Source organism: Phyllostomus hastatus, unplaced genomic scaffold (assembly GCF_019186645.2).
Source record: "Phyllostomus hastatus isolate PE091 unplaced genomic scaffold, TTU_PhHast_1.1 phas_contig_118, whole genome shotgun sequence".
Lineage (NCBI taxonomy): Eukaryota > Metazoa > Chordata > Mammalia > Chiroptera > Phyllostomidae > Phyllostomus > Phyllostomus hastatus.
The window spans coordinates 1,052,685-1,079,396 of record NW_025333543.1 but is presented as its reverse complement, the minus strand read 5'-3'; the positions used below and the strand labels follow the sequence as shown (position 1 = coordinate 1,079,396).

The window sequence follows — 26,712 nt, the reverse complement described above, 5'->3', positions numbered from 1 at the left end:
TTGCACTAAGACAAGTTGGATATATAGTCTCTCAAGTAAATCCTGGCTGGAAATATTAACAAAAGAAATGAAATTTGGTCAATTTCTCCAACCACCTTCCTAATACTTACATCTCTCTGTAACAATCCTAGCAAGCAACAGTCTAATTCCACTGGTTAGCAATCTACCAGTTTTAAGAGCATCATCTGGGGGGTTTTTAAAAGTATAGATTCTGAAATTCTGACTCAGTAAGTCCAGCAAAGCCTGGGACGTGTCTGTGCAGTGTGCCTCCCAGGTGACTGACGTGCAGCCAGAATCTGAGTGGCAGTGATGGTGCAGTCACCAGTCCTTTCTGCATATGGCCAGTGCACCAAACTCCAATGGTATTAGGTTGAAACTTTCCCCACTTTACTTGTCACGTTAATCCTAATTTTACTCTTGGGACCACATACAACACAAGCCTAAACCTTCTCCAGGCTAAACATCTCCGGTTCCTTCAAGTAACCTAAAAATAATATGTTTTATCCCTGATAACCCTAAATTGTCCGTATCTTTTTTAATTTATACACCATGCCCAGAAGAGAACACAATCATCATGTAGAATACAATAGGGCTACTCTCTCCTTCATTAGAGTTACAATATTTTCATTAACACAGCTTAAGTGTGCCTTTTAGTAAACTGTGGCTATATTATACTTTGAGTACTTCTTTAGAGCACACTTATTTTTAGATTCACACAAAGGTTACAAATATAGTACTAAGAGTTCCCACATTCCTTTCACCCAGTTCTAGGCTTCCTAATATTAATGTGTACAGTGCCACAGTACATTTACCAAAACCAAAAATGAGCTGTTTCACTTTTGAAATCACATCTTTTTAGACATATTACTTTTTTTTTGTTACTTGCTTTTCTGAGTAAGAACACAGACTTTTCCTTTAATCAGCACACAGACTTTTCACTTTTCTTTTGTTTTATTACTTCATGTAAGTAAAGGCCCTCACATTTTATCTTTTAAGATTCAGCACAACATTTCATCTTGTAAGCCTTTGACTCAAAGATTCAGGCTTTGAGTCTTGCAAGATGAAATGTAACATCCTATACTTAAGATACTGAGCTCCTATATTTGTTGAGATACTCTGAGTCAAGCAAGATCCGCTTAGGTAACATCCGCTATTGCCACTAGATTCATGCCATACACAAGCATGTTAAGCAAGATACCTATACTTCCATCCAATTCCACAAATTCAAGGGGCCAAAGCTTAGGGTAATGTAAGCCTCCCTCAGGGTGCATCAGATAACTTCCGAGGCATAGTATCAATGATTTACAAATTCATCCAATTATCTGTACATCCAGTTACTTTGTTTTTCATGTAAAGATAGTATTCCTTGTCTCACAGAAGTTGAGACACACTGACCCCACACAGTTTATTTTTACTAGTCAAATACATGTTTGCACGTTTTGCTTCTTCAGTAGAAAGTTACAGGGGTGTCCAACCAGCAGCCCATGGGCTGCTTGTGGCCCAAGATGGCAATGAATGGAGCCCAACACAAAATCATAAACTTACTTAAAACATTATGGCATTTTTTGTGATTATGTCACAATGTATTCAATGTGTGGCCCAAGACAACAATTCTTCTTCCAGTGTGGCCCAGAGACACCAAAAGGTTGGACACTCTTGGCTATCTGCGTAATGGAAGGAATCCATTTCCCAAATAACTCTGAAATGCTTAGGAAAAAAAGGGAACTCTCTAAACCTAACACTGACTGGCAACTCACTGAAGCAGCTAATGACCATGTGTGAAAACTGGTGCTCATAGGAAATCTGTAGAGAATTCCTGATGAGTCACACACTGAAATCAGAAGAAATAGCAAGGTGGCATTGGTAGTATTATCCCTTCAGGAAGGAAAGAGAATTCAATTTATCCTCTTGAAATTAGTTACTGGTCTTAATTATTATAAAGCTTAGGTAACAAAATGGCTCAAGATAGCAATTTACTACTGAAATCCCAATTAAAAAAGGATAAGTTAGACATGTGGACCCAAAGATAGCTATATTCAGCTATATCCATCACTGCCAAAAATTTTTTCTAAACCATTTACTTCCCCTCAAAAGATGTGAATAATTTCCAATTCTGTTTATCTCTCAAAACCAGGCTGTGAAATCGGAGTTTTTAAATTACAAAACAGACTTGACAATGCTCTCAGGAAGGCTACAAACTCATAGCCTTTTTTATCATTCCAGTGAGATTCTAAAAATGGGAAATCCATCTTTAAAAATCTTTAATGAAGCATTAGTATGCCGAGAACAAAGCTCTTCCCACTTACCTCATAGTAACTCCGAACAGCATTGCAAAATGCTTCATCGGCTACTATCTGGGTCTCCCCATTGAGGAAGGCCTGGAACCGTTCTTTCAGTAACTGCAACTGTTGCTTGTTAAGCTATGAGAAAAAGGGAAAATTTTGCCAATTATGAAATGTAATGATCCTAAAAAGTTGTATTTGCTATATGAGTGTTAGATTTGACACTTAGAATTAACTTTATGGTAAAGAAAAATAAAACCTTAGAAGTCCTACTATTTATAGTTACGGCTCAGTTGTAAAACATTTTCAATTCACTTTCCCATATACTCTGGAATCCTAACATTGCACTGAAATCCAAATTTCTACCCCAGATGGAGTTCCTATGATTATTACCCTGGTCTCTTTGCAGAGGCAAAGAAAAACTAAAATTTGGATGAGAAATTAATCTGTGCAAAATTGCCAGCTGTCCTGAACAGAGAAGGCAGAAAGGTGATTGGACTACTATCAGCCCCAGAAAAGAGATAACAGGGAGGAAGACTGCAAAGGACGGGGACTCTGAGACAGCATCCTCCAGAAAGGACATCTGTTGGATGCCAAAAGTTTGGATTCCATGAATAGATAGGTCAATGACTGAGTTGAGATCAATAAGGAGGAGACAAATCCAAAAGAGAACAGAGGTGCAACAGGTGAGCAGTGAGTGCATCTTTAAGCACTTTGGGGGAAGAGCTGTGAACCAGGGCAACCCAATTTCCTTGGCTTGGGTCTCACTACTGTAATTATTATTGAGGGTGGGATAGACATGAACTATGGCTTACCAACCATGTCTAGTCATCAACTACAATGAGAATCAGCTGCTTAATGGTAGGGCCCAGGACAAAATAAGAATGAGGATCCCCTTGTTAAAATACTAAGAATTTCAGGTCGGCAACAACAGCATTAAAACAAGTCTGGGACCCTTCTGAGCACAGAGCCCTGTGCAACTGCACGGGCTCTTGCCCATGAAGCCAGCCCTGACTATAAGGGCCAAACTTCTCTAGAGGAAGGGCACATCAGGTCATGCAGAAGAATTTTTTTTTAAATGTTTAACTGGAGAAAGAAAAACACAATCTTGAAGATAACACAAATCCCAAGACATATAGAAACAGGACAGGAGTAAACTCTCCATTTCACTTGATCCTCACCAGACAATTAAAGAACTCAGTTCAGTCTGGATACTGCACAGAGATGTGAAGCATTTGGAAATATACTGAGGATAAAATGATTAAAAGATTAGAAAAACTAAACAAACTGGTACGAGTTGGCTTCAAAAAAATAGGCTGATTTGATATAAGTTTAAATCAGTTTAAAAAGCTTAAACAGCTTGTAAAGATAGTGTTGCTGGTAGTAACAGACCGATAAAGAAGTGTCCTATTGTACCCCAGTATGAAAAACCTTTTGCCCTGAGCAGTGAAGAGAGGTGGCCAAACCATTTCTTTACTAAGGGTATGGCCTCCATTCTAGGGAAAGCTAAATCAAGCTGAAATGCAGAAACATCATCATATTACATTCTCCATTTCTAAAATATGAGAATACAAGCAGGGACCTTTTGTGTGTATGTAAGCAAGACAATTAAGTCCATGACTTTAGCTCTCTAAGCAGGGTCCAAAAAAGGGACCAGATGGAAATAAGATAGCAACTGCTGAGAGAGAGACAGCTGAGAACACTTCAGGTGCCAAGTCCTGGGAACCGCCAAGAACAGCTTCAACTTGCAAACCAAGTGACCAGGCAAAATAATGGAAATGTACGTAGGAATAACAACGAATTGGAGGCGACATTAACTATCATATGCCTCAATCTGCTTCCTTGATAAATGTTGTTTAAAAAAACAGTGGATTTTTTCATTCAATTTTCTCTCAGCAGACTTTATATTCTTTAAACATTCCTCTAAGTTTTTGTAATTTCTAGTTTACCAGTTTATAACTAGCCATTGTGTCAATGAGTTACTTTTGGCCATTATGGCATGGAAAATTCATCAGTATAAATCTAGGAAAGGGGATTTGAACAAACCACCTCCTTAGAAACGCCAATGTTGGTACAGTTACAAAATGTGCCAGAAGCACCTGGATAAATATGAGGTTTCAACTTTTTAATGAATAAAAATTACTATAGTTATATTCAAGACATAAAATGTCAACAAATATTATAGTGATACACACACACCCAATAATGGATACTTTATTAGTATAGTGAAGAGGTCTATATTTCCACATAAAAAAGATAGGGAGAAAAAAAAAGAAATTAAAATCCAGCAGCAGCAGCACAGCTGTCAGAAAGTAGAATTCCTTAAACGTTGTTTGCATGATCAAAATAAGCTATTATACATCAACAGATAGAGACCAATGGAATATACCTAAGAAATGGATACAGATATGATCAGATGGGTACTATGAAATGCCTTTATTAACACCTAAAGTCAGTTGTAAAAGATGGTCTAACAAGTCAACGGTTTTAGAATAACTGAGAAGCAATGCAGAAAGAAAAGTTAAAGTGGAGCATAACACATGCAATTACAGTTCAAATGAATTAAAAATTTTTTGTACAAAAAATGAAACTGTAAATTACTAAACAAAAAAAATGGGAGAACTCCTTTAAATCCCGGTATGATAAAGACCTTTCTAACAATGAATCAAAATCCACATGTCATAAATTTAATTGCATAAACATTAAAAACAAATTCAGCATGGCAAAAAGTACCATAAATAAAATCATCGGAAAAGACTAAACAGAAAAATAGATACTTACAATTCATATCCTAAAGAGCTAATTTTCAAACTCATGGATCCTAGATATAGACAAGAATGTGATCAATAATCCATCAGAAAAATGGACAAAATGAATACATTCAGAAAAATGACTCAAACTATGAAAGCCTAACTTCGCTCATAACCAACAACTGCAAATTAAATCTACACAAGAGGGGCAGGGTTCTGGGAAGATAGTGGAGTAGGAAGCATCCGCAATATATCTCCAAGAAGTTCACGGGTAGTATCTGTCTAATATAACTCTTTGGGTCCTCTGGAGTCTACTAAAGGCTTGCGATGTAAAGGGGAAAGCTTAACTGGAATGGCAATTAATTTGGGTCAATTTCAGCTCTTAGCACAGTTGCAGCTACCCATCCTCCACCCTCAGCCCTATAGCAGCCCCCGCAAAAAGCCAACAACCTAAATTTTCATAAATGAGAGAACTAAGTAAATAATATGACATTCAAACAATGGTAACACTATTAGCTCTATTAAAAGAATGAAAAAGTTCTATTATGTACTGATAAGATTTTCAAATTATCTTGGGGAAGAAAGCTAGTTATAGAACAGTACACGAAATAAGCCTCCCCTAGAAAACAGGCAAAATCATAATTTGTATTTGAATTTGCTTCCAAATGCAGACAGAAACTATGGCAGGGTGGTGGTGGGAACTGGGCAGATGGAAAATACAGGTGAAAAAGATTTCTCAACCTATACCGCTTTATTTATTTTAGGATTTAAATCACAGGACCCTTTTTATCTATGCAAATTTTAATTTAGACTTCAAATAAACTATAATCGCAACTTTGCATATCTTTAAACTCAGAATGCTTATAATACATAACACACAGTTTAAATCTGATCACCGTGCACAGAGCCGTGTACAACAATGGGCTTTTTTAAAATAATTTTATTTTAATTATTGTTCAAGTACAATTTTCTTTTACTCCCATCCCAGCTAACCCACCAAGCCCTCCCCACCTCCCTCCCATTTCCACCCACCCCTAGTTTTTGTCTATGTGTCCTTTATACTTGTTCCTATAAACCCTTCCCCTTTTCCCTTGAAATTCCCATGAAATTCCCTCCCCTCTCCCCTCTGAACAATGGACTTTTTCAATTCTCCTTTCAGGTAAAGATTTCCTGGATCCCTTCATTAACATTTCAAGGCTGATGATGTCCAAGAAAGGTACCATAATTTTAGGACTATAAAATGCACCAGACCATAAGACTCACCTAAGTTTTAAAGGAGAAAAATAAGAAAAAAAAATTTGAAGCAAAAAATGTGGTAAAATATTTAATAACCTGTGACCCCACTCCACCACCGCCCCCCCATCACAGCAAGCCAGGTAAGCTACATTCAGACTATAAGACACACCCCCTTTCCTACTGAATTTGGGGGTGCATCTTATAGTTTGAAAAATATAGTATATCTTTTATTTTTGGAGGGAGGCTTTAATGTGAATTTTTTGTTTAATTAAAATGAATATCCAAAGCCCTGGCTGGCGTAGCTCAGTGGATTGAGCGTGGGCTGTGAACCAAAGTGTCACAAGTTCAATTCCCAGTTCAGGGCACATGCCTAGGTTGCAGGCCATGACCCCCAGCAACCACACATTGATGTTTCTCTCTCTCTTTCTCCCTCCCTTCCCTCTCTAAAAATAAATAAATAAAATCTTTAAAAAAATGAATATCCATCAGAGGTACTGATCTACCAGGGCAAATGTGTTAGAGCATGGCACAGATGAAACATAATACCATCATGTTAAATGAAACTAAATGACAATGTCAGAAACACATCATGAACAACACACTGTTGTAATTAATGTACTGATCTTTGGTATGTAATGTACACAATGCATACCAAAGTCTCTCGGCTCCACTTGAGCCTATTAAACTAAAACACACAAACCTCTTACTTTATTACTTCACAATGAAGCCAATTCTAATTTTGACAGCTATAAAGAATTAAAACCTGTTTCCCTATGACTTCCACACAATCCTAGTTTTATGTTATCTAAGGTAAAACAGACTCTTTCCTTTTTCAACATAGCAGTTCAGAAACTTGAACACAGGTTCTGGGTTATTTGTGAGCCTTCTCTTTCCCAAATTAAATTTTTCCAGTTCCCCCAATATCCTAAGTATACTCTCCAGTTTGTCCATAAATTAAGCATTAAACAGTTAACTACAACTAAGTATAAGAAAGCACTTTGAAAGCCATAACATTATGCAAATAAAACTCCTAATATAGCAATGTCCTCCCTAAAATATACTGGATAGTCTGATCATGATTCTGCAAGGATGGTGTGGCTGAAACAGACAAGTGGGAGGACCATTTCCCACATTATAAGCGCTCTGTGTCTATTAATTCAAACTAAGAACAAATGAACTCTTCTTAGCAGTTACGCTAACTGACTCATATCATGATTATAATCAAGAAAATTTTCTAAAACATTTTTACAAGTGCTTCACTAAGACATGTTTCATTTCCCTGGATTCATTTGGTCCATTGTTCCAGTTGATTAGAATATTTTAAAATTCTAATTCCTTCACTCAATGACCAAAGAGCTCTCCCAGCTTTGTTATACCCATTGACATAATGTGTTGTCCACACTCTCCATTCGGGTCATTATAAAGACCTTCATCAGTTCAGGTTTAAAGAAAGCAGGAACTTGTCATTACATGTATTCATCCAGTTTGACACCATCTATCAATTAACATTCTTTGGGGCATTCGATTTTATTATTATGCAACCAACATTTTAGTTTTGTCCATATATCATCTTTGCACTAGTACACTTACCAATGAATGATTAAACTATTTTTCAAAGATAAAAATTTAACCAGCAGAACTTATCTAATGGAAATTTTAAAAGAGCTTTCTTTCTAATATATGAAACTAAATTGCAGATGCTTAACTAGAACACAAATATCAATGCAAATATCTAAATACAACCTGGAGACTAGCTTCTAAAAAGAATACTTCAAATACTGACACTAAAAGCTACATTTTATAAATCCTGGCTGGCAGTGACAATTTACCCATAACAACAACTGTCCCAGGAAAAACACAACTTTCAGGGTTCAGAGAGATGTTTTATGTTTCTTAAGTTTTTTTCTTCTTTTTTAATGTCCACATTAGAGTTTAGTCTTTTCATTTTAAGTCATGATCAACCGCAGACTTACGCCAGAATCTTGACGACAGGAGGAGACCAGCCATTACGCTACTCAGGCTGAAGCTGCCACTGCTGAGTGGAGCCTGCCCTAGCCTGTGGTCCCCCCATCACGTGCCTCAACACTCAGAATGGGTGCTGCATGACGCCCAGTGAGTACAGGCGATCACAGATTCCTCAGCAAAGTGACAGGTGACTAACGGGTACTGTATCTCCGGAACCAGAGGGTGACGTGTTGGTGTGTTCATAAAGAAAGGTAGAAACTCATACTTTTTCCCCTCAAGGAGGTAAAAAAAGAGTCACTTCGGGAACAAACAGTCTGAAATGCACAAAGGCATAGTTTTAGTGTCAGTTAATTAAATGTAGTAAAAAATAGTAACCGGGAAAGACTAGAAGAGAGGTCCAATTTTCTTTCTCTCTTCCCATCAACACTTTGTTAAAAGATCTACATAAAACCACTGGGCCAAATCATCAGTGCCTCCCATGTTACTGCAACAATGGGCCTCCCCAAACTGCCTATCAGAACAGAGTAACAGAGGGCCTTGACCAAATTACTACACATTAAAAAACCGTTTGGCACAGATTGCTATTAATAGTTTTCTATCCAAATAACTTTTCTTGCCCTCTTCTATAAGCCCAGAATTTGCAACAATGATTATGCCCATCTGAGACTACAAATTCCAGCTGCACTTGACTATGGGCATGGTCAAATGACTAAGTTAAGGACAGTGAGATACAAGCAAAAGTATGCACAACACCCAGAAAACAAAAAAAAAGGTACATGAAGCAGACACTTTTTACTCTCCTCTTTCCTCTTTTCCTACTTGCTGAAACCTAATATGCTAGCTGGAACTACCAACTTGGTCCATGAAGATGGTGGAAAAGCAAGCAAAAGAGAGCCCGAGACTTCTCCCAGGATATAGCAGCCACTGCAACTCTGGACTGCTCACTTTCAACTCCACTCAGGTGAGAAATAAAACTTCCATGTACAGATCACTCTATTTGGGGTTTATTGTGTCATATGTGACTGAACCAAATCCTAGATACAAATCCCAATGAAATACCCAACCAGGGAAAAGTGTCATAGTGCTGGTAAAGTTTATTGTAATAAAGTCTAAAGTAAAATATTCTTTCCATGTGTTACTTTATATGAAAAAACTTTTTATCCAATGAACTTGCCCACTGAACAAGGAACACCAGAGACTAAGTGCCTGAGGTAGACTGAAAATAAAGTTATTTTGGCAGACTGAAATCTATTCTCCCACAGTATTGAAATGGGGGATTTAAAAGCCCCAAATCTGCAAATATCACTTGAACATATTTTATAATAAAGGTACAGTAAGTGATGAGTACAAAACAGTATAATTCCACTGTACTATGGGTAAATGGGCCCAGGCTATGCTGACTCAGCCTAAGTGAATTACTCCTGTCCACATTCTCACTGACCTACTAGTGGAATGCAAACCTTGACAGAATTCTGTGCCATCATAAGACCGTCTTTGGCTGGGGGAGGGGGAGTGCTGCTAGTAATACTGACACTAGGAATGTTAAGTCCATGAATTCTATTAATGTCCCTGCTGCCCTGTGCTGAGCACATTCCACACAGGTGTCCTTAAACCTTCCTAGTCTCCTATAAAGTTTTAATCCTCATTTTACAAATGAGGAAATTAAATTCAAAGATAAGCATCTTGACTACCGTCTACTAAGACCTAAGAAGCAGAGGCAGAAATTGAATCAGTATCCTGATCTAAAGTCTACACTCCTTCCAATCACCACATTATTTTCTGTCTCCCTCATAGCCACACTTTTTTTTTCCCAATAAGAGGTGTTCATCTGCCCTGGCTGGCATAGCTCAGTGGATTGAGCTCGGGCTGCAAACCAAAGTGTTGCAGGTTTGATTCCCAGTCAGGGTACATGCCTGGGTTGCAGGCCATGACCCTCAGCAACCACACATTGATGTCTGTCTCTCTCTCCCCCCTTCCCTCTCTAAAAATAAATAAATAAAATCTTAAAAAATTTAAAAAAAGAGGTGTTTATCCCTGTCTGCTATGTCATGTTTAGTTTCAATATATTTATTTGCCCATTATTTAAATCCCCATCAGAATAAAATCTGCTTTAGGATAAGAATTCGATTTTAGCTCACAGCTCTAATCCCATACTAAAATAATGCCTATATGCACACATATTTTTTTAAGAATGGACAAAGGAACAAAGAGATGTCAGGTGGTCACCATAAAACTATTCCTTACTAGGATAGCCAAGTGTATTCCCATGCTCACCTGACCCCACAAAAAAGTTTGTTTATCATACCATTATGAAAATTCAAGATTACTTAAAACTACCACCATGGATAAGAAAATAGCCTATTTCATTAGTTAGTAAGGTTACACATGACTACTGGGGCAGCAGAGTGCGTGATGAAGAGCAAAGACTGGCATAAGACTTCCTGTCTGTATCCAGGATCCCCCACAATCTGTAGGGACTTCAAGCACATCAGTTAACCACAGTACCTCGAGTTCCTTATCTAACCAGTGAGGGTAGTAATAACTCATCTAATAAATAAGGCAATTGTAGTAAATGGCATAATAGAAAAAAGTGCTTAATACATTAAATGTGTTACAACTGCTATTACTTTAGAAGTACATGGTGATTTCATTTCAGCAATTGCAGAAGCTAGAGACAAAAATGAATCTTAAGATGAATACAGATAAACAATAAACAAGAGACCACCCGAGCTGTGCTGTCCAAGGCAGTCGTCATTAACCAACATGGCTACTGAGTGTTTGAAATGGTGCTGGTCTGAGCTGACATGTGCTGTAAGTCTAAAGCACATACCAGATTTCAAACACTCTGTACAAGAGAAAGAAGTATACGAAACATCTCTGTAATACGTGCATATTGCTTAAGTGTTAAAAAAAAGTTTTAGACATAAAGCATAAAATACATTATTAAAATGACTTTCATCTGTTTTTTCTCTTGTTTTAATATGCTACCAGAAACTTGTAAATTACATATGTGGCTCACATTATATCTCAATTGGACAGCACTGTTACAGAGGAATGTGTGTGATGTCCAGGTGTCCCCTGAAGATATACACAAATGACCACGGTCTTGCTCACTTGAAAACCAGGGGCAGCCTCATAGCAGCAGGCCCCACAGTATATAAACTTGTAGCAAGCCCTATGTATACAATGACTGATTGAAGGAAAACTGAACAGATGCCAAAATTCAATATCTAAGTATTTGCCTAGTGGTTTTCATTGTCAGACAGTGAAGCCGATGTCATTAACCCTATGTTTTGGAATAGAAAAGAGAGGTTAAGCTACAGAACCAGTTAGGTCATAGAACCAGGACCCTAACCTAGTCTCCTGAACCCATGTTCAAGTTTTTTGCCCTATCACTATATGACCCCTTAACCCATTAGCATTTTCTTATTTGACTCTGTCTTCTTTATTAAGCTTAGTCCTGCAAAAGGCAATCAAGTTAAGTGCTGAGTAGTTATTTGAAAAGTCTCTTTCATCTTCCTGAACATGGTGATAGGAAAGAGAAAAAACCAGCATGTCTTGTTGGTCATTATACCCCCAAAATTTGCTTCAGGACCCTCTTATTCATTGACAGCATTCATTTCACCCACCACTCTGAAAATGAATTGAACCTATGATAGTAACCTTTAATGGCCCCCAGGAATAATGTAAGTTCATAAGAAGCAAATGCAAACCACCCTGGCAGGGGGATTCAGTTGGTTTGTGCATTGTCCTGTGCATCAGAAGATTGTGGGTTCAATTCCCCATCAGGGTACTACCTGGGATGCAGGCTGGATACCCAGTCCCCCAGTGGGGGCATGTATGTAAGCAACCAATCAATGTCTCTGTCTCTCTGTCTCTCTCTCCTCCCACCCCCACCCCACCCTTGGACATCAGAGTTCCTGGCTCTTGGGCCTTCAGACTCAGGCTAAATTATACTACCACCTGCCCTGACTCTACAGCTTACAGAAAGCAAAACGTGGACCTCTGTGACCTCCATAACGGAATGAGCCAAGTTCTATAACAAATCTTCTTTTATATTTATATATGTATCCTGTTGGCTCTCTTTCTCTAGAGAACCCTGACTAATACCTAATTATCATAAATAATACCAGCCTTACCAATCCGTTGCAATGAAGTAATTGAGAGACCATGGTAGAGGATTCAAAAAGAAACAAAAATCTTAGGAGCCATTCTGAGAAGTGCTTAGTACAATCAAAGGTCATTCCTTCCCCCATAAGGTTTGACAAGATCAATAAAGCTTCCAAACAAGTAAGATTTGAAGGTTTACTACAAAGGAAAACAGCTAAATTTGAAGCCATCCAGCACATGCTCTGCCATGTTATGGTCCTGCAAAGTCAGAAGAGTCTCTCAGAAGCCACCAGACAAACTTTCTAGTCGATGCTTTTCTACAGGTAATCCTACTGGACTATATCAGCATAGATCATGAGGAATCTTCCCTTGAAACAATGTGACTTCCCTTTGGCCACCCTTAGTAAGTGTATAATTTAATACCTAGTAATAATAGCTAATGCTAATTGAAAAACTACATAGGAAGCACATCTCTAACCTTTTATAAAGACGATTTTACTCTCTCTATGAGGTGCATTTCTTGTTCCAAGTAGGAGAAATCTAAGACTCAAAGAATTTAAGAAAGTGGTCTAATTCACCTAATTTGGGGGCAAAGCCAAGTACATCTGGCTGGCATGCTTTTAGCCACCGGCTACCCTTGGGGTTTCTTCTTGAATTCCCCAGGTCATGTTCTCCATACCCAGGTCAAGACACAGAACCACCGGAATCTAGGAAAGCCAACCACATGATGTGATCAGCCTGAAGAATTGAACAAAACCTCTCCTCCTTCTCATTACCTCCAAAACACCCCCATCATGCTTGGTCACATCACTTGCAAGAGGCACAGACACACACTGCTGGTTATCTCTGCCTGGAATATCCTTTCATCCTTTAGAACATAACTCAGATGAAACCTCCTATAATAACCTTCCTTCTGTTCCCCTCCCCCACATAAAGCCATCCCATCCTCTCTGTGTTACTTCAGCACCTCATACATACATCTACCATTTACTTAACACGGATGTCTCCCTACCAGGGTACAGATTCCTTAAACAGGGATGCTAGTCATCTGTGTATTCCCCCTTCCTCACCAAGTCCAGTGTCTGCTGATAAGAATTCATCTACAGTGGAAGAAAATCCGGAATGAAAGACAGCGTTACCATTTATGAATGCTTTTCTTGGATATATCCTGTCATCACCACTGACAAAAATCAGTCATATAACTGAGTGAGTAGGAAACAGACAGTCTGAAAGAATTCCAAGATAACTGTTGTGTTGCCCAAATAACAAGTCCATGGCCAGACTCAGTGAGGTCAGAAGAAACAGCAAAGGATTTTTTTTTGTAGAGCTGCAGTGTAAGTAGTTCTGTTTGCAGATGATATTGTTCTCAAGCAGTAAGAACTTTGTGCCTCAGTACCATCTGGCATTTCACGGCAAAGTTCCGTATGGTGAAGCCATGTTTGCAAGAAACAGGGATTTCATGCTTGTTAAGAAGAATTCAGACAGACTTAGCAGCAGACCACTGTGTGCTGGTCTAAGAGCTTAAACTTGCTGACTAGCTCCAAGCCACACAGTAGCCTTTTCCCACAGGTAGTAAGTGGTTTGGGACAGTTGCTTTTGAAAGAAGAAAATATAATATAAATTTGCTTGCCCCAGAAATGTTTGATGTTTCTACTCTCTTTCTAAAGCAGATATAGCATGGATAAGAAATGGCTATTTAATCAGGATGGAGAGAAGAGGAAGGTAAGGGACATTGAGCTCCTCATCTTTGCTGACCCATCCTTCTGAAATGGTAGAATTTAATAAAACAAGCATTAAAGTCTACCTCACTACTTTAAATTTGTTAGGGTGCATTTGACTGAAAATTGCAGAAATTCCAACTGAAAACAGCCTGTGAAACAATAAAGGGGGTTATCATCACATGTCAGAACTCCACAGGTAAGAGTCTTGCAGTGCATTAACTCAGCCACTCCAGGAAGTTTTCCAGGACCTAGGCCTTTACCATCTTTCCATATCCAGGTGCTGGCTGTCCTCAGGTTTACTGCCACCAAAGAAATCCACATTAACTCTATGCAAAGTATCCTCACAGAACAATAACCAAAGATTGAAGAAGACTGACCAAAATATTTTTATTCTGAAAAAAAAAAAAAGATCGAGTGAGGAGAAAACTTTCCCAGAAATGGTACAACCTCCAGCAGATTTTCCTCCACATGTCACTGGCCAGAAATGAGTCACTTGTCCATTCCTCAAAACATAGCTGAGGAAAGGAAGAGGGCATATCATGACTGACCGATCAAGTTACCCATGGGTCTCAAGGAATCCAGCTACTCCTGCATAATACTGGGCTACTGGGCCCTGATATCCGAATGTTAAGCAAGCTAGAGAATGGCTACTATGCAGGCAACTACTGTAGCACTGCTGTCCTGTCCTGACGATCCCAGTAACAAGGCCTGAACTGGAAAATTGCAAAGAAAAGATCAAGACTAATGTTTTCTAATACCTAACAATATTTCCCTAACAAATAACAAAATTGTAGTCTGTACCTAAAACAGAAATCTTGGCGGCAACAATTTTAAGATAATTTATTCCAAATAAATTATATCACATTGATTGCTGCATATATTTCCATATGCAAAAAAATATGCAAGGATATCACTCCCTTAACGATGAAAATTATTTCATATTTATTTCCTCCTTTAACCTTACCAAGTTAGCAAAAATACTATGCTACCTCTGAGACATCATGGCAAACATTTTTATGTTAGCAAATTCAAGGATTTGGGAAGATTAAATGGATAAAAGAACTCTTCATGATTAACATTAACATAACTGAACACCTAGGCTAGAGCGACATAAATATTTGCTTTAGACTTTTGGATTCTAAAAGCAATTCTGAATTCATATACAGAATACTGCTGATAAGTAAAAGCAAATGTTTAGCATATTTGCTTAGCAAGTAAGGTCAAAAAAGAATATATAACAATTTTCCCAAGGAAAAAGCAAATAGTCTACTCTATCAGTTAACTTTCATGAAATTAAAAAATTAGCATTCCAATAATTAACAACCTTCCCCCCCACCACACCCCCTCAAAAAACCAAAAGGTATTTTAAAATAAAGCCTGCTCCCAGGGCTAGTTTAATTGAGTGCTACACTGCTGAGTCGAAACATATGTCACCCCCCTTACGCACCAGTGGGCTTCTAGGTAGGGCTGCCAAATTAAACACAGGCTTGTCCTGTGATTTGTCCCATTAGATCTGATTTTCAGATAAACAGGTAATTTTTAGCATAAAATTTTATCATTATCTCCAATTTTAATATAAGTATGTCCCATGAAATATTTGAGACACACTTAAAAAATACCCACTGCTTACCTAAAATTAACACGTAACTGAGTATCCTATATTTTATTTGTATTTTATCTTCTGACCCACTCTCTAAGTCTTTGACACTATCTTCCTTTGTTCTTTGGGCTGTCTCTTGTGTTTTTCTGCTTAGTTATCATTGACTCTTAAGATTTGATAATGTCTCATAGTTCCTCCACTACAAGCTTTTCAGTGCTGTCTGAAAAGGAAGCTCAAAGGAAATTTCCACAGCAGACTTCAACCTGCTGTGCAAGACAAAAAACAAAACAAATGAAATGCCACTAAAAGGCAAGTGTGATAATTTTTACAGAATTAAAAGACAGCGAGTTTCTTAAATCTGCCTAATCACAATCTTCAAAAAGTATTTTAAACATGCCAATACTGAAAACCTATCCCACACCACTATTTCAGGATTCTAAATAGAGTGATCTAGAAAGCTATTCAGTTTTAAAATTCCTGAGGATTTTATATTCAACTAGGTTAGAGATTTTCTGAGCCCAGTATTCCTTAGTCAGGAAGTGTCCCCAACTAAACCAAACAAAAGGAGGTATCAGTCAATGGATTAAGGTTTATTTACACAGTATAATATTTAGCTGTCACTCCAAAATCTGGATTTCTACCAACCTAAAATATAAAGATATACATTATACAAGAGGGGGGATAAGATATCCCTTATCCCTCCTCCCCTGCACAATCACCACACTGTTGTCCATGTCCATGAGTCCTTTCTCCTTTTTGCTCAATCCCTCCACCCTCAACCCTTCCTGTCATTAGCTGCCATCCTGCTCTCTGTCTATGAGTCTCTCTTTTGCTTGTTAGTTCTTTATTCATTAGATTCCACATATGAGTGAAATCACATGGTATTTCTCTTTCTTTGACTGGCTTATTTCACTTCGCATAGTGTTCTCCAAGTCCATCCATACTGTTGCAAAGGGTAGAACTTTCTTCTTTTTTAAAGCCAAGTAATACTCCATTGTGTAAATGTCCCATAGTTGTTTTATCCACTCATCTACTGATGGACACTTGGGCTGCTCCCATATCTTGGTGATTATAAATAACTGCAATGAATGTAGCAGTGCTTCTGTTCTTTTGAATTACTGTTTTGGGTTCCTTCAGATATATTCCCAGAAGTGGGACTGCTGGGTCAAAAGGCAGATACATTTTTAATGTTTTGAACTATCTCCATACTGCTTTCCACAGTGGCTGTACCAATCTGCATTCCCACCAACAGTGCACAAGGGTCCCCCTTTCTCCACATCCTCACCAGCACTTGTTTGCTGATTTATTGATGATAGCTATTCTGACAGGTGTGAGATGATACCTCATTGTGGTTTTAATTTGCATTTCTCTGATGATTAGTGAGATTGAGCATCTTTTCTTATATCTATTGGCCATTCTGAATTCCTGTTTGGAGAAGTGTTAATTCAGGTCCTTTGCCCACTTTTTAATTGGGCTGTTTGGGGTTTTTTTGTTTTGAGTTTTGTAAGTTCTTTATAAATTTTGTATATTAACTCCTTATCAGATGTATAGGCGAATATGTTCTTCCATTCTGTGGGCTGTCTTTTATTTGGTTGATGTTTGCCACTGCTGTGCAAAACCTTTTGTTTGATGGTTTAAAATTGGGCCATTACTCATAATAAAGAACTATGAGCAGATTTATCTTCTGGTTAACATAATTATGAATCATATCTTAAGATATAGGCACTTAAGTCTTACGTCTTGTCTGCTTGGAAAACAGCTTTAAATGCTTACATATAAAACAAACTTCTCATTAGAATTAATTATAAAGGACATCATTTCCAAGGTATAGGGAATTAAAATAAGGATCCCCCGAGGCTCATGTCTCTATTCCACTGAGGAGAAGACGGAGCACGGTGTGGCAGAAATGGAGAGCACGTTCACCTTCACCCATGTTCAAAACAAGTAGCCCTCACATACAACCTAACCTTAACTGGACTGAATCTTATAAAAGGTGGTAACTTTATACCAAACCTAAATATAAGAAGTGCTTTTTAAAAAACATTTTACTGGCCTTAACTTAGGCTATTTCCTAAGAATTAAAGCAATTCAAATAAATATAGAAAGGCTCTGGCCACACAAACAGAAAAAAACAAACCTCCAAACTCAGAATAAACCATAGGAATAGGTAGTAGTCACTGATGGCACAGTGCCACTTACTGGTGACCATATGTCCCCCATCACACCAGATAATACACTGGAGTCTGAGAAAACCTACACTATACTACATGTATATAAAATAAAGGCTGCTAAACAATAAAATGCTATGTAATTCAGGCACATGTATTTTGGACCTAAAACTCTGTATATTGGTAAAAGTGGCCTCTGCCTCCACTTCACCTGCTGTCCTCTGCAGTACACCTACTGAGAGACAGAGTCAAGGCAACTTGGAGTGTCCTTATTTACTGTTCCTTAATATGTAGGATTATCAGCTGCATTTTATAGCAGAAAACTTAAATTCACAAAACAAATAGCCAAGAACACTCAAAACATATTCAAGTTACTAAAAACTAAAAGAATCTAGTGTGTGAATATATGAAACAGAAAACAAATCTGAAAACTTTTTCATACTAGAAGAAGACATTATTCTAGTGTTAGTTTCTTTGTAGATCATTTCTTTCACAAAAATTCTATTAACAAACCCAACTTGGCCTATAAAATATCTCTTTACAATGCTAAATTAAAGAACCACCCAAAATTATTTTTGTAGCAAAGAACAGCACAGTCTGTGCTTTCTGGAAGAGCTTTCTGAAATTCTGAGCATTATGAAGTCCTGAAATGTACTTGGATATCACTGTGAGATCTGGCTATAAGGTGAAGTGGATAAATAACTACAACATCAATATAAAGATTAAAGTAATATGTTAACAATCACAAATACAATTAAGCACCAAAATAATTAGAATATGGCAAAGAATTGCATGAAGTAGCCAAAATGAAAAATCATTAGATAAATTCTACACCATTCAAAGGCTTCCATGTGATAGTTTTGTGCTTCGCTACATCCTCCTAAATGTCAGTCACACACTGTACCTCTGCCTACCAAAATGGCTGGCATTCTAACAATGACAAACTATTTGGGGTACAGCACTGTCTCCAGGACCCCTTGTTTGTTAAAATTCCTGCAGTAGGTTAATATGTAAATCCATCAGTCCTTTAAAATGCTCACTAAACTGACAGCCTGTTACTAAAAGAACCATATCAAATATAAAATTTCCCTAGTTACCAGGAATTTAGTGAGGCAGAAGAAAAAGAGGAAGAGAAAGAAGAAGAAGAGAAGGGAGACAGGGCAGGCACAAGGCTAGGGGAGGGAGGGAGGGAGTGAGGGAGGGAAGAAAGGAGGGAAGGAGGGAAGGAGGGAGGGAGGGAGGGAAGGAGGGAGGGAGGGAGGGAGGGAAGGAAGGAAGGAAGGAAGGAAGGAAGGAAGGAAGGAAGGAAGGAAGGAAGGAAGGAAGGAAGGAAGGAAGGAAGGAAGACGAATGAGAGCATTGTATGATGCTGAGAATGGAACTTCTGCTCTCCAAAGGAGATACTCGGGGAGAAAGTGCCCAGTGGATATTCTGGCAGATCAAGTCATTCAGCAGTCCTCAAGTAAGACATAACTTGTCACTGAAATCAAGTGGTATTTATAAAATCAGTTTCTTAATAATACATCTTAGAAGCATGTTTTTGAAATAAAATCTGATAAGGTATGTCAAAGATAATCTATGAAAACAGTGCATTTTATGTTACACACATATGAAGCATAAACTCATTCACACATTATTCACTGTTAAAGACTAAAGCCTTACACATCACTTCTATATCACTACATGACCCTACAGTCACACAAACAGGAATCTTTAAACTTTCACGGGTGTCCAACCCACAGCACTTGGGGTACATGCAGCCCGGGAATGCCTATGAATGCAACCCAACACAAAATCATAAATTTACTTAAAATCTTTTTTTTTATTTTGCTTATCAGTTTTCATTAGTGTTTGTGTATTTAGCGGGTGGCCAAAGACAACTGTTTTTCTTCCAGTGTGGCCAAGAGAAGCCAAAAGGTTGGATAACCCTGCATCATTTACTGCCTCAAATTTTATTTAGAAAGTTTATGGTGCTGTTTAATGTTTCCTCAAATATTCAGTAACTCAGTTCAATTGCGAACCTACTACACACTAATTATTGAGACAGCAAAAGAGGAGTCAAAAATGAAGTAAGTCTGAGCTCAAATAAGAGTTTAGTGATATTTTATGAAAAATACATCTTCATTTTCCAAATCTTGGTAAAATAAACTATGATAGTTTGAAAGGAATAGAGAGGGTCACTGTGCAGTACACTGGTCAAATACGTTTATGACTGAAGAAAGCACAACTTTTCTTCCTATAATCTTGCCTTTTAAAACAGGGGGCTTTAGCCAACAACAATAGCTATCAAAAATTATATGACCAATTTAAAGAATATGCAGTTGTATGCATATCATGCTGGTATATATTAGGTTGGCCAAAAAGTCCATTATGTTTTTTCTATAGAATAAAAAGACATATTTTTCATTTTCATCAATAACTTTATTGATTTGGATATTTTGAATATGTCGGATATCTCCCACTATTGGCTTCTAATAGGTAGAGGCCAGGGATGCTGTGAAACATCTTCCAGTGAATAAGACAGCTCACAGCACAGAATTATTTGGCCAAAATGTCAATACTACCATGAAACTTCACAAACCACTTTTGACACGTTTGATCAGTAATAGCACCTTCTCCATACACTGTACAAATCTTATTTTTTAGCATTTCAGTTGTTTTTACCTATCTCGAAATAATAAAACACGCTGAAAATAATGTATATTTTCTTCCATCTTCAATAATAAAATGACTATAAAAATTCAGCAATTTGATTTTTTTAAATGCATGCTGATATGACAGCTGTCACAATAAAATCTAACAAAATTGTTTGGAATGAAGTTAAAAACAATGAAGCACTACTAGAGCCATCTTACAGAAAAAACTAAATGAACTTTTTGGCCCACCCAATACTTGTGGACATACACACATACTCCCCCTCCCACTCACCTAGGGGTGACATGTTACAGAGCAGAGATTCCCAACCATTCTGCTTCAGGTCACCAGAATTTTTTAACCTTTTAAAACTACTGTTTAAAAATCATAGTTGAACATTATTTAAATAGCTTCCTTCATAAACTTTCTTAACTACTTAATTATCATTTTGACAAATAAGACATAATGCACAGCACTCCCCACCAAGTTCTGTTCTAAACAGAATCACATCTCAGATCCATGGCTAAATTAGTCAGTAGGATTAGTTTAGTTACAAATGATTCATAATTTTTTAAAGATTTTATTTATGTATTTTTAGAGGGGGAAGGGAGGGAGAAGGACAGGGAGAGAAACATCAATGTGTGGTTGCCTCTTGAGCGCCCCCTACTGGGGACCTGGCCCACAACCCAGGCATGTGCTCTGACTGGGAATCAAACCCTTTGGTTCACAGTCCGGTGCTCAATCCACTGAGCCACATCAGCCAGGGCTATAATTTAAAAGTTTTGTTTAGCCTACACATGTAAAATATTTGATTTTTATTTCATTTAACTTGCTTTCACTTTTCACAATTTTTCTTACTAATCTGCAATGTAGTGTTAGTTATTTTTACTACCACCATAATATTACTAGGTATCTTTGTTATTGATATGATTAGCTTCTTATATTATGATTCCTCAATTGAATTTAATTGATTGTACAAGCTTTATCAATTATTTATGAATGTATTGTTTATGTTTTATTAGTGAACCAAAGTCTGACTCTTAAAGGAATTTGATAAGATGGGTTTGCTTCTAAAATAATACAATTAAAAGGATTAAGTAAAGGGCCTCTGGAATTTCAAATTATATTTTTAAAACACATTTTATGATTATAATATCTATATTATGTTAATTTATAAATTTTAACTGTTGAATTAGATAAAATTTATACCTCAGTATTTCCTAATTCTATATTTTTATTTTTGAATAGTCTGTATTAAAGCATTCTTAAGCAAAGAGGCAATATTAATTTTTTTAAACCAAGTGTCTAAATTTATGATCACTCAGTCTCCTTCAGAACTTTATATCTAAGTAGATTTAATTTTTACAGATCTCTTTCCCTACATAGGAAAAAAATTTTAAATCTAGGATGTCTTCAGATAACAGTCACAAATAAAAAGGTTTTTCATTAATTAGGCAGTATGATGGGGATTATACAAAATGTGGATTTGGATACACCAACAAATCTTCTTCTCTGTAGTTAAATATCTTATGTAAATATTATCAAGTTAAGCAAAAGTACCAAGCAAAACATTCTGAAATAGTCCCATAATACACTCATCTTAAATATAAAAACGTATGAATTTTAAAATCTTGAAAATTTTATGAGCTTGATTACAAGAGTACTATAGTGAACTCCAAAACTCAACGTCATGCAATAAAACATCGCACATAAACTGTAAATCACTTATTTTATCAGTTACATATATATTATCAACACTGTATTTCATATGGGACCAGTGAAGCAAAAGATATTGAAAAAGTATCAGTTGTCATCTAGATGTTACATGACGGAGACAACACTAATTGAAAAGCTTATTAAATCAAAAGAATTTTCATTATGTTAAGGAACTCCCAGATGTTAAAAATGGTATTAAAAATGAAAATTTCTTAAAAATCATTCTTGATGGGGGTAAAAGGCAGAAAACTGTACTTGAACAATTAAAATAAAAATAATAAATTATTCTTGAAAGATCACTGTTTTATAGAAAAATTCCCGAACTACTGAGGATGAACATGCTCTGTGGTAGAAGAAACCCACGAAACAAGGCATCATACAAACAGAGCCTATGTTTATGTTCTGCATTGACAGGAATATGCAAAGGCTTCAACATCAAGAGTATATTCTGAAAACCCTGCAATTCAGTTAACATATAGTTTTCTTCCAAAAAAGCCTTCTTTTTTTAGTTTTTATTTTATTGTATTATTGATTATGCTATACAGTTAGTCCAATTTTGTCCCTCTCCACCCCCTCCATTGAGTACCCCCTAGTCCCTCAGGCAATCCCCATAACATTGTTCATGTCCACAGGTTCCTGTCCTTGTTCATGTCCATAACTTCTTTGGCTACTCCATTTCCTAGACTGTATTTTACATCCCCATGGCTATTCTGTAGCTACCAATTTGTACTTCTTAATCCCCTCACCTCTTCACCTATTTCCCCAAACCTCTCCCCCATCTAGCAACCAAAACATTCTCCATGTCCATGATTCTGTCTATCTTCTTGTGTGATAGGTATGTATTTATTGCCATTTTACTGTTCATAGTTGTGATCTTTTCTTAAATAAGCCCCTTTCACATTTCATATAATAATGGTTTGGGTGATGATGAACTCCTTTATTTTCTCTTGTTTGGGAAGCTCTTTCTTTTCCCTTTGATTATAAATGATATCTTTGCTGGGTAGAGCAATCTGGGCTCTAGGTCCATCCCTACTTTTCATGATTTTGAGTATTTCTTTTTTTAAAGATTTTTATTTATTTATTTTTAGAGAGGGAAGGGAGGGAGATTAAGAGAGAGACAGAGAAACATCAATGTGCAGTTGCTGGGGGTCATGGCCTGCAACCCAGGTATGTACCCTGACTGGGAATCGAACCTGCGACACTTTGGTTCGCAGCCCGTGCTCAATCCACTGAGCTATGCCAGCCAGAGCCTGATTTTGAGTATTTCTTGCCAATCCCTTCTAGCCTGCAAAGTTTCTTTTGAGAAATCAGCTGACAGTCTTATGATAACTAACTTCTGTAGGTAACTAATTTCTTTTCTCTTGCTGCTTTTAAGATTCTCTTTTTATCTTTAACCTTTGGAATTTTAATTCTGATGTGTCTTGAGGCGGGCTTCTTTGCATTCATCTTGTTTGGGACTCTCTCTGCTTCCTGGACTTGCATATCTATTTCCTTCACCAAATTACGGAAGTTTTATTTTTTCAAATATATTTCCAATTTCTTGCTCTTTCTCTTCTCCTTTTGGCACCCCTATGATGTGAATGTTGGAACACTTTAAGTTGCCCCAGAGGTTGCTTATACCATCCTTGTTTTTTGGGAATTCCTTTTTCTTGTTGTTCTGATTGTTTTTGCTTCCTTATGTTCCAAATCATTGATTTGAATTTTGGCTTTATTTACTCTACTGTTTTTTCCCTGTAAATTATTCTTTATTTCAATTAGTGTATCCTTCATTTATGACTGGATCTTTTTTATGCTGCTGAGATCCTCACTAAGTTCCTTGAGCATCTTTAAAACCAGTGTTTTGTACTCTACATCTGATAGATTGTTTATCTTTATTTTGTTTAGTTCTTTTTCTAGAGTTTTGATCTGTGCTTTCTTTTGGGCCATGTATCTTTACTCATTTTGGCATCCTCCCTGTGTTTATTTCTATGTATTAGGTAGAGCCATTATGACTCCCTATTAGTATCCTGGCCTAATGTAGTAGGTGTCCTGCAGGGTCCAATGGCACAGCCTCCCCTATCACCCAAGCTGCATACCCAAGGTGTGTCTTTCGTGTGGGCTGAGTACACCTTCCTCCTGTAGTTGAGCCTTGGTTGCTGTTGGCAGGCCAATGGGAGGGATTTACCTAGGTCAGACAGTTGCAAGAATTGGCCGTGACCACTTACCACCAACCACTGCCCTCCATGGAGGATGAGCAGTGCAGGGACAGAGTGGTGGTGGTCCAGTGTAGTCTGTAGCTATCCACTGAATGCACAGGTCCTAGGGTTCAGACCAAAGGGTACACCTAGGGGTGCAGACCAAGGTCAGCCCCAACCTGTATTTGGCCTGGAGCCACCCTATATGATCTATAAAGCAATCTGAGATTGCTACCACTTGCATTGGGCTTGGAGATTCCCAAGTGAAGCCAAGCTGTAAATCTAGGCTGGCTGCTGCTAGTGTTTTGCCTGGAGCCAATTAGCAAGGAGTAAGGGGGCTGAGGGCTCACCGAGGCCAGCTGTTGCCTGTTTGAAAGGGTTCATTTGGAAAAGCTACTGTTAACAGCTGTAAGTTGGGTGGGACAGAACCTCAGGGGGTCTCCAGGGTGGGGCAACAGTGTCAGCCATGTTGATGGAGTCTCAGATAAGGCACCTGCCTGCTGGCTCTGTGGCTCTGCCTGCCTTTCTGTCTGGGAGAAAGCTGCCTCCCAGATCCTGGCCTTGATGCCAGACACTTCAGTTTCTCCCTGTAGAGCACTGGTGCCTTTCAAGCTGCTGCTCCACTGCTGGAGCTCAGAGGGAGTGAGTCTGAGTAGGTAAGTCAATATGTGGGTTCTTTAAGAGGAAATTCTTAGGAGTCCAGAAGTTTCTTCCACCAATTCAATCCCTGCTGGTTTTTGCAACCAGAAGTTATGGGAACTTACCTTCCTGGCAGTGGTACCCTGGGCTGGGGTGCCTGGTGTAGGGCTGAGATTCCTTACTCCTGAGATATCCCTTGCAAATTTTTATCCACCAGAAGTGTATGTGGGGCCAGACTATTTGGTGTCTCTGCCCCTACTACCAGTCTGGATGGATGTGGGTCTTTAATTCCATAGTTATCAGACTTTAATTCAACTTGATTTATGCCAGTTCTATGTGATGGTTGTTCTATAATTTAGTTGTAATTTTGATGTGGTTGTGTGAGGAAGCAACCCATGTTTACCTATGCCGCCATCTTGACTGCAAGTCCCAAAAAAGCCTTCTTATAGAAGTTTCCCTGGATTCCACATGAGATTGTGTCAACAAAATAGTGAATATAATATAATCCAAGCTGCTGTTCTCCATTCTGTTTTCAGCTTCATGAAAACAAAGAGGATCAGGGCATCAATTTCTTCTTCCTTCCTACTACAGAATATTGATGGTACAGAAAAGTTTAATAAAGAGTTTATGAGATAGCCCTGGCTGGCGTAGCTCAGTGGATTGAGCACGGGCTGGGAACCAAAGTGTCCCAGGTTCGATTCCCAGCCAGGGTACATTCCTGGGTTGCAGGCCATAACCCCCGGCAACTGCACATTGATGTTTCTCTATCTCCCTCCCTTCCCTCCTTAAAAATAAATAAATAAAATCTTAAAAAAAAAGAGTTTATGAGATAAAGGTGATTTATTTATTTTTGAAAATTGTCAAAACTTTTTCACCTTGAAGATCTATTGTTGGATAGTAACTGGTATCAAAACCTGGCTAACTTAACTGACACTAGCACCAGAATGAACTACCTGAAAATTATGAGGGATGCATAATTGTATATTAACCACCAAACTACTGGGCCTAAAATAAAGCTTATGGAATCAAAACAAAAATTTAATATGTGAAAAGTGAGGTTTAAAAATAAGCCCTGTACAAGTAGTTGGTGTTATCATTTGAATCTTAACAGTTAGAGCAACACCTAAGTATGCTAAAAGAATAAAATCATTATTTTAAAATTCTTGATGTAAGTTCAATTTGATTTGAAATTCATTTGTATTACAAAAACAATGTATGTACAACATCCATTAATAAAAGGGGAAATATTAGATTTAAAGAATAATTGTACCCTTAATATAACTGAATTTCCAAATACTTCGATGTGTTTCCACGTCAAAATCATATATTGTATAAATCACAAGTTCCTTCCTCAAATCCCACACAGATAGTCCAATCCCCTCCACTTTCTAGCCCACAATGCAGTACAGACAGCACTGCCATAGCACACTGCTCCAGCAGGGCATCTTCTGTACTGCATTAATGCCAACCGTACATCCTGGAATGTGCTGCAAGGCAGCAACCTATTATATTTATGACCATTTTCAATGTGTTCCAGCACATAGGTGGGAAAGCTCTGAAACATGGCCAAAGAGCGGCTATCAGCTTCTGTTAACATAAATTTGAAAAGTATTCCCAAGTACCCTGTACTGCAATAAATGTAGCATCACTGACCTCTATGTGGCAATACAGGAAGGGGATGGTAATGCCCCTGACTGAGGTTCGCTTGACTAAGCTC

At 37.8% G+C, this 26,712-nt stretch overlaps 1 protein-coding gene across 18 annotated transcripts in view; it reads right to left on the bottom strand.

Moving 5' to 3' along the window:
- Positions 1-26,712, bottom strand: part of CADPS2 (calcium dependent secretion activator 2) — a 586,770-nt gene that overhangs the window by 437,352 nt on the left and 122,706 nt on the right. For all 18 annotated transcript variants that reach the window (XM_045846981.1, XM_045847023.1, XM_045846989.1 and 15 more), the window contains exon 2: positions 2,307-2,420. In XM_045846981.1, the coding sequence (XP_045702937.1) occupies positions 2,307-2,420 (114 nt within the window). The remainder of the gene's footprint in view (positions 1-2,306; positions 2,421-26,712) is intronic.